Source organism: Neofelis nebulosa, chromosome 7 (assembly GCF_028018385.1).
Source record: "Neofelis nebulosa isolate mNeoNeb1 chromosome 7, mNeoNeb1.pri, whole genome shotgun sequence".
In the NCBI taxonomy this organism is placed as follows: domain Eukaryota; kingdom Metazoa; phylum Chordata; class Mammalia; order Carnivora; family Felidae; genus Neofelis; species Neofelis nebulosa.
Window position 1 is genome coordinate 149,079,637 of NC_080788.1, and position 9,670 is coordinate 149,089,306.

The window sequence follows — 9,670 nt, forward strand, 5'->3', positions numbered from 1 at the left end:
AGCTGAGAATCCTTTATCCAGCAAGTCTGTCATGTAGAATAGAAGAAGAGAAAGAGGTCTTCCCAAACAAAGAAAAACTGAAGGAATTCATCACCACTAAACCAGCTCTAAAGAGATCCTAGGGGGGATCATGTGAGACAAAGTACCAGAGAAATCACTACAAGTATGAAACCTACAGATATCACAATGACTCTAAACCTATATCTTTCTGTAATAACACTGAATGTAAATGGACTAAATGCTCCAACCAAAAGACATAGGGTATCAGAATGGATAAAAAAACAAGACCCATCTATTTGCTGTCTACAGCAGACTCATTTTATACCTGAGGATACCTTCAGATTGAAAGTGAGGGGATAGAGAACCAACTATCATGCTATTGGAAGTCAAAAGAAAGCTGGAGTAGCCATACTTATAACAGACAAACTAGACTTTAAAGCTGTAACAAGAGATGAAGAAGGGCATTATATAATAATCACAGGGTCTATCCATCAGGAAGAGCTAACAATTATAAATGTCTATGAACCAAATACGGGAGCCCCCAAATATATAAAACATTCACAAACATAAGCAACCTTATTGATAAGAATGTGGTAATTGCAGGGGACTTTAATACTCCACTTACAACAGAGCATAGATCATCTAGACACAGGATCAATAAAGAAACAAGGGCCCTGAACGATACACTGGTTCAGATGGACTTGACAGATATATGTAGAACTCTGCACCCCAAAGCAACGGAATATACCTTCTTCTTGAGTGCACATGGAACCTTCTCCAAGATAGATCATATACTGGGTCATAAAAGAGCCCTTCATAAGTATACAAGAATTGAGATCATACCATGCATACTTTGAGACCACAATGTGATGAAACTTGAAATCAACCACAAGAAAAAGTCTGGAAAGCCTCCAAAAGCATGGAGGTTAAAGAACACCCTACTAATGAATGAATGGATCAACCAGGCAATTAGAGAAGAAATTTAAAAATATATGGAAAGAAATGAAAATGAAAATTCAACAAACCAAACGCTTTGGGATGCAGCAAGGGTAGTCCTGAGAGGAAAATACATTGCAATCCAGGCCCATGTCAAGAAACAAGAAAAATCCCAAATACAAAATCTAACAGCACATCTAAAGGAAAAGAAGCAGAACAGCAAAGACACCCCAAACCCAGCAGAAAGAGAGAAATAATAAAGATCAGAGCAGAAATAAACAATACGGAATCTAAAAAAACTGTAGAGCTAGTCAATGAAACCAAGAGTTGTGTTTTTTTTTGAAAAAATAAACAAAATTGATACACCTGGAGCCAGTCTTCTCTAAAAGAAAGGGAGATGACCCAAATAGATAAAATCATGAATGAAAATGTAATTATTACAACCACTCCCTCAGAAACACAAGCAATTATCAGGGAATACTATGAAAAATTATATGCCAACAAACTGGACAACCTGGAAGAAATGGACAAATTCCTAAGCACCCACACACTTCCAAAACTCAAACAGGAAAAAATAGAAAGCTTGAACAGACCCAAAACCAGCAAAGAAACTGAATCAGTTATCAAAAATCTCCCAACAAATAAGAGTTCAGGACCAGATGGCTTCCCAGGGGAATTCTACCAGACATTAAAGCAGAGATAATACCTATCCTTCTCAATCTATTCCAAAAAATAGAAAGGGAAGGAAAACTTCCAGACTCATTCTATGAAATCAGCATTACTTTGATTCCTAAACCAGACAGAGACCCAGGAAAAAAAGAGTACAGGCCAATATCCCTGATGAATATGGATGCAAAAGTTCTCAATAAGATACTAGCAAATCGAATTCAACAGCATATAAAAATAATTATTTACCATGATCAAGTGGGATTCATCACTGGGCTGCAGCGCTGGTTCAACATTCGCAAATCAATCAATGTGATACATCACATTAATAAAAGAAAAGATAAGAACGATATGATCCTGTCAATCGATGTAGAAAGAGCATTTGACAAAATTCAACATCGTTTCTTAAAAAAAACCCTCAAGACACTTGGGATAGAAGGAACCTACTTAAGCATCATAAAAGGCATTTATGAAAATCCCACAGCTGATATCATCCTCATTGGGGAAAAACAGAGCTTTCTCCCTGAGATCAGCAACACGACAGGGATGTCCACTCTCACCGCTGTTGTTTAACATAGTGTTGGAAGTTCTAGCATCAGCAACCAGACAAGAAAAGAAAATCAAGGCCTCAAAATTGGCAAAGATGGAGTTAAGGTTTCACATTTTGCAGATGACATGATATTATCTATGGAAAACCTGATGACTCCACCAAAAGTCTGCTAGAACTGATACATGAGTTCAGTAAAATCTCAGGATACAAAATCAGTGTACAGAAATCAGTTGCATTCTTATACACTAATAATGAAGCAACAGAAAGACAAATAAAGAAACTGAACCTATTCACAATTGCACCAAGAATCATAAAATACCTTGGAATAAACCTAACCAAAGATGTAAAAGATCTGTATGCTGAAAACTATAGAAAGTTTATGAAGGAAATTGAAGACGATATAAAGAAATGGAAAAACATTCCATGCTCATGGATTGGAAGAATGAATATTGTTAAAATGTCAATACTAACCAGAGCTATCTACACATTCAGTGCAATCCCAATCAAAACCGCACCAGCATTCTTCTCGAAGGTAGAACCAGCAATCCTAAAATTTGTATGGAACCACGAAAGGCCCCAAATAGCCAAAGTAATTTTGAAGAAGAATTCCAAAGCGGGTATCACAATCCCAGACTTTACCCTCTACCACAAAGCTATAATCATCAAGACAGCATGGTATTGGCACAAAAAGAGACACATAGACCAATGGAATAGAATAGAAACCCCAAAGATAGACCCACAAAACTAATCTAGACCTGCGAACTAATCTTTGACAAAGCAGGATACAATATCCAATGGAAAAAACAAGAGTCTCTTTAGCAAATGATGCTGGGAGAACTGAGCAGCAACATGCATAAGGATGAAACTAGACCACTTTCTTACACCATTCACAGAAACAAACTAACAATGGATAAAGAACCTGAGTCTGAGACAGGAGACTCAGACTTTCTCCTAGAGGAGAAAGCAGGGAAAAAGTCTGACCTCAGCTGCAGCAATTTCTTACTTGACCCAACCCCAAAGGCAAAGGAATTAAAAGCAAAAATGAACTATTGGGACCTCATGAAGATAAAAAGCTTCTGCACCACAAAGCAAACAATCAACAAAACTAAAAGGAAACCAATGGAATGGGAAAAGATATTTGCAAGAGACATATTGGACAAAGGGCTAGTATCCAAAGTGTATAAAGAGCTCACCAAACTCCCCACCTGAAAAACAAATAATCCAGTGAAGAAATGGGCAGAAAACATGAATAGACACTTCTCTAAAGAAGACATCCAGATGGGCATCAGGCACATGAAAAGATGCTCAAAGTCGCTCCTCATCAGGGAAATACAAATCAAAACCACACTGAGATATCACCTCATGCCAGTCAAAGTGGTCAAAATGAACAAAACAGGAGACTATAGATGCTGGAGAGGATGTGAAGAAACGGGAGCCCTCTTGCACTGTTGGTGGGAATGGAAACTGGTGCAGCCGCTCTGGAAAACAGTGTGGAGGTTCCTCAAAAAATTAAAAATAGACCTACCCTATGACCCAGCAGTAGCACTGCTAGGAATTTACCGAAGGGTTACAGGAGTGCTGATGCATAAGGGCACTTCTACCCCAACGTTTATAGCAGCACTCTCAACAATAGCTAAATTATGGAAAGAGCCTAAATGTCCATCAACTGACAAATGGATAAAGAAATTGTGGTTTATATACACAATGGAATACTACGTGGCAATGAGAAAGAATGAAATATGGCCTTTTGTAGCAACATGGATGGAACTGGACAGTGTTATGCTAAGTGAAATAAGTCATACAGATAAGGACATATGTTTTCACTTCTATGTGGATCCTGAGAAACTTAACAGACGACCATGGGGGTGGAGAAGGCAAATAATGGTTGGAGAGGGAGGGAGCCAAAACAGAAGAGACTCCTCAAAACTGAGAACAAACTGAGGGTATATGGGGAGTGGGTCGAGGGGAGGGTGGGTGATGGCCACTGAGGAGGGCACCTTTTGGGATGAGCACTGGGTGTTGTATGGAAACAAATTTGAAAATAAATTTCATACTAAAAAAAATTTACTTAGTCCTTTCTCTTTTGTTTTTGCTAAGTATGGCCTCGGTTTATCATTTTTAGTTATGCTTCCAAAACCCAGCTTATAGTTTCATTGATCTGTTCTACTGTTTTTGTTTGTTTCTTTATCATTTATTTCTGGTCTAGTGTTCTTTATTTACCTTCTCCTGCTGGCTTCAGCGTCCATTTTCTGTTCATTTCCTAGCTTGTTTAGGTGTAACATGGTTGTGTGTTTGAGATTTTTCTTCTTTCTTGAGTTTGGCCTGTATTGCTATATATTTCCCTCTTCCAACCAGTTTTGCTGCATCCGTATCATTTGGCACTGGCACGTTTTCGTTTTCATTTGCTTCCACGTATTTTTTACTGTTTCCTTAATTTCCTGAAAATCTCATACAATCTTTACTACAGTGTCTTTAACTTCATGTATTATTGGTGTTGCCAAAGGTTTCTTGTGGTTGACTTCAAGTTTCATAGTGTCCTGGTCTGAAAATATGCTTGGTATTATGTCAATCTTTTTGTACTTGTAGAGGGCTGATTTGTGACATAGTATGTGATCTGTTCTGGGGAATGTTCTATGTGCACTCAAAAGGAATGTGTATTCTGCTGTTTAGAATGGAATGTTCTGAATATATCTGTTAAGTCCATTTGGTCCAGTGTGTCTTCCTTAGCCATTGTTTCCTTATTGATTTTCAGCTTAGATGATGTGTCCATTGTTGTAAGTGGAGCGTTAAAGTTCTCTATTATTATTATTGTATTATTATCAATTAGTTTCTTTATGTTTCTTATTAACTGATTTATATATATCAGTGGTTACAATTTTAGCATATAAAGATTTAAAGCTTTGTATCTTCTCATTGGATAGACCAGTTTATGATGATATACTGCCTTCCTCATCTCTTGAACAGATTTTGGTTAAAATCTAGTTAGTGTCATACGTGTATGGTACTACAACCTTCTTTCGACGTCCGTTAGCATGATAAATTGCTATCCCTCCCCTCACTTTCAATCTACAGGTGTTTGGGTTGAAGATGAGCCTATTGTATGCAGTGTATAGAAGGTCTTGTATTTTTTTATCCATTCTGTTTTCCTATGCCTTTTGATTGGAGCATGTTGCCCTTTTACATTCCCAGTGGTTATTGATAGATATAAACTTAGTGCCATTGTGTTACCTCTCAAGTCACTATTTATGGAGATTTTGTCTGCTTATTTCTAGTCTTTGTTTCTTTTAGTCTTCCTTACCCACTCAAAGAGTCCCATTTAATATTTCTCAAAGGGTTGGTTTAGATGCCACGAACTCCTTTGGTTTTTGTTTGGGAAATTCTCTCTCTCCTTGTATCTGAATGACAGCCTTGATGGGTAAGGATTCTTGGCTGCATATTTTTTAATTGGGCATGTTGAGGATATCATGCCACTCCTTTCTTGCCTGCAGGTTTCTGTGGAGACATCTGCCATAATCTTTTATGTCTTCCCTTTTTAGTTAGCGACTTCTTTTGACTTGCTGCTTTTAGTGTTTTTCTTTCTATGTGTATTTTGCTAATTTTACTGTTATATGTCTCTCTGTTGCCTGCTTTTTTTATTTTAATGGGAGTTCTCTGTGACTCATAGATGTGGACGACTGTTTCTTTCCCCAGTTTGTGGACATTTTCCACTATAATGCACTGAGATAAAACTTTTCCTTTTTTTCCTCCCACTCGTTTTGCTCAGGGACTCCTTTTTTTTCACTATATGAAGTTTATTGTCAGATTGGTTTCTATACAACACCCAGTGCTCATCCCAAAAGGTGCCCTCCTCAATACCCATCACCCACCCTCCATTCCCTCCCACCCCCCATCAACCCTCAGTGTGTTCTGTTTTTAAGAGTCTCTTACACTTTGGCTCTCTCCCACTCTCACCTCCTTTTTTTTCCTTCCCCTCCCCCATGGGCTTCTGTTAAGTTTTTCAGGATCCACATAAGAGTGAAACATATGGTATCTGTCTTTTTCTGTATGGCTTATTTCACTTAGCATAACACTCTCCAGTTCCATCCATGTTGCTACAAAAGGCCATATTTCATTCTTTCTCATTGCCACGTAGTACTCCTTTGTGTATATAAACCACAATGTCTCAGGGACTCCTTTGAAAAGAATTTTATTTCACTTTTTGGAGTTGCTGAGTTCCCGAAGTATACGTTTGAGATGCAATATTTAGTTTTCCTCTTCTTTCCTGCTTCATTTCCCCCATAATTTTATCTTCTATGTCACTTACTCACTCATCTGCTTCTTTCCACCTGAGGTCATTATATACAATCAGTTTCACATCCCGTTTATAGCATTTGTAACGTTTCAGACTGACAAGTTTTTAGGTCTTTTCTATATGTAGACAGGGTATCCTCCTGTCTTGTTTGCTTTCTTGAAGCACAGCTAGTGTCCTTATGATAGTTTTTAAAAATTATTTTCACTTATTATAGTTTTTAAAAATTCTGTTTGAGGCATATTTGTTATATGTGTTTTAATTATATCCCTTACAATGACCTTTTATCGTTTATTCTTTTGGAATGCATTCCTCCATCAGTCTGTATGTCTGTCTCTGCTTTCTTAAGTTTTTCGGAAAATCCTGTTATGTTTTCTGCTTCTAGAGTAGTGTCTTCATGACAAGTGTTTACATACTGTTGAGGACCTGATATTCTGGAAGCATTTCTTGCATGTGCTGTGTGCACTGTGCTGTCATGTATTGGCTGCTGTGTCCCTCAAGTCAGTCCTCTGAAAGTTTCTCCTTGCCTCCAGTAGGGAGTTTTTCAACTTTGTCCAGTGTTGTGTTTTAACTAAGTGAGTTTGTTCTGACTGTTAAAAGAGGCTAATTCCTATGTCCCCTAGAAGTGAAGCTTTGCCTCACTATATGGTCAGAAGACTTGGTGCCTGTGGGGGTATATGGTGGTCTTTGGAGGGAGGGGCGTGGTGCTGGTCTGGGTTCCAGGCAGTCTTTTCCTAGTAAGGAAGCATCTGAGTAAGACAAGGGGGGTGGATCTTGGTGTCAGTGGCTCAGCTTCTACTGGGGGGTGCTGTGCTGTTCACTGAACTCTGTCCATGCTGATTGGCGGGAGGAAATATTGGCATCAGCAACCCGTCTAGTCCCTGCAGTTGGAGTTCCCAGCCGCCCCTGTTCAGGAAGCCCTCCCACAGAGAGAAAAATCTGTACTCGTTGGTCCCAGTCAGAACCCTGCCTTCACCCTGTCTGTGTCCAAGCCATTGGCCCACCTGGTGGCACAGAGCTCTTATATTTTATATTACGAGCTCTAGCTGGGTTTCCGAAGTCCAAACTGTATGAACTCAGTATTAAAGGGACCCCACCGATCCTCTGGGAGAGGGTTTTTCTGTGTTGTGGCTGGAGCTGGTTATCCCAGAAGGGCAGTTGCATGAACATTAGGGGCTTGGAGTTCATGGTAAAGAACATCAAGAAGGCAGCGTCCAGTTAGGTGCTCTTAGCAGAGGCTCCAATGCTAATGACCAGGGCAGTGCAATGGTGCCTGTCAGCTCTCGTGTCCCATGAGAGGCAATGCCCCCTCTCCCAAATGCACTCCAAGAAGGGACTGTCTCTCTCTATGCCAGCCAGGGTACCCTCAGATCGCAGTGCCCGCCCCATTGGTCTCTGCTCTCCTTCTTCACAGGAGCACTGCCATGCCCACCAGGCTCCACCCCCGTGACAGCATGGACTTCTAAATCTTTAGTCTTTGAACTCCACATTTACAGGAGGTTGACTTCATGATTACCTTATTTTAATCTTGACTGCATCATGGGTGCCCAGATTAACCACTCCTTCTGAGTATGTCTGATATGTGTTTGCAGAAGAGATTGGCATTTCCATCCATGTTTTCTTTCTGCCTAGGCATCACCCATTCCATTATAGTTCTGAGTAGAACCCGATGCAGAGGGAGGAAGAATTCCCTCATTTTTACTTCCCATGTGCTTGTTTGAACTGGACATTGGTCTCCTCTTGCCCTTGTTCTGAGAGCTACATCATCAGCTCTGCAGTTTCTGAGACTAGAGTATTTCATAATCAGGCGAGAATTACACCATTGGTTTTCCTGGGTCCCCAACTTGTGGCAGTAGATCATGGGACTTCTCAACATATTTTGTCATGGAAACCAATGTGCTTTGGATTCTGTTGCTCAAGGGAATCCTGACTAATACATGGAGATGATTCATCTCTTGTTTAGAGGAATTGAATAAAGCTGTAGCTCATTGAATGTCCTGAGTAGCAAATGCCAGGAGGGAAGAGTCACGTTGTTTGATTGGGACAAGCGATGGGTGAAGATAATGGGGAGCTGTGGGATCCTGTGGTCCTGGCTGCACAGGGAGTCCATCTGGGTCTGCTTTAAGGTTCAGCTGTTGTGCCTCAGGAAATCTGTAATTCACTCATGTTGAGGGACAGGAGTAAGCAATGCAAACAACTGTGTCTTTGTGCATGTTAGTGCAGTTTTCCTATGACAACACAGTTGCTAATTCAGAAAGTTAATAGGTAAGCACAGAATCCTGTGTCCAGGAACTGCTGTGTTGAGAGGAAACCCCAGACCCTGACAGGAAACCTGCATGTATCCTCCAAATGCACCTGCTCCTGGGAACACAAAGGAGAATTGTGCATAGTGTGCGCCCCCTGGTGGTGCTGATCCGCTCCTGCAGGGAGGTTTGTGTCTGGGCTGCCAGCGAGGTCCCCTCACCGTGTCTCTTGCACAGTAATATGTGGCCATGTCCTCATTCTTGAGGTTGTTCATCTGCAGATACAGCGTGTTCTTGGCGTTGTCTCTGGAGATGGTGAATCGGCCCTTCACGGAGTCTGCGTAGTTTGTACTACTTCCATCAGCATAAATGCGTGCGACCCACTGCAGTCCCTTCCCTGGAGCCTGGCGGACCCAGTGCATGCTATAGATACTGAAGGTGAATCCAGAGGCCACACAGGTGAGTCTCAGGGACTCCCCCGGCTTCACCTGTTCTCCTCCAGTCTCCTCCAGCTTCTCGTCACACAGTACACCTGCAGACACAAGACATCTTGGTGAGGAAACCGTCACACATCTACTGGTCTCACTCATATCCACTCACATACTCAGTGTCTCTCGTTCACCATGAATTACCTTTTAAAAGAGCAACCAGGAAAACCCAGCCCAGCACAAACTCCATGGTGAGGTGTGTGTGTTCTGTGCTGATCACAGAATGGGAACACCTGGGACTCCCGGGGCTGGGGCTCCTCTCCCAGCTGCAGGGTTGGAGCTGGACTGGTTTAATCAGCACAGGGAGGGCCCTATTTGCATATCCTCTGACTATATATCAGGCTCCAGACTTAGATTTGTTTCAAATTTAAAACCAGTGTTTGAGAGGCACTTCTAGATCACTTCTTGCAGAAGGGACTGTGACAGTATAAATAATTCTGATCTGTGAACACAGTGATCTTTTCATCTGTGTTTGCCATTTTACATGTCTTTCTCCCAG

At 40.9% G+C, this 9,670-nt stretch overlaps 1 gene segment (V, D, J or C); it reads right to left on the minus strand.

The window, feature by feature from the left end:
- Window positions 1-8,685: 8,685 nt before the first annotated feature.
- LOC131518039 (immunoglobulin heavy variable 3-74-like) lies at window positions 8,686-9,273 on the minus strand. The segment is given in 1 exon segment: window positions 8,686-9,273. A coding segment is annotated over 1 exon segment (588 nt).
- Between the last annotated feature and the right edge of the window lie 397 nt (window positions 9,274-9,670).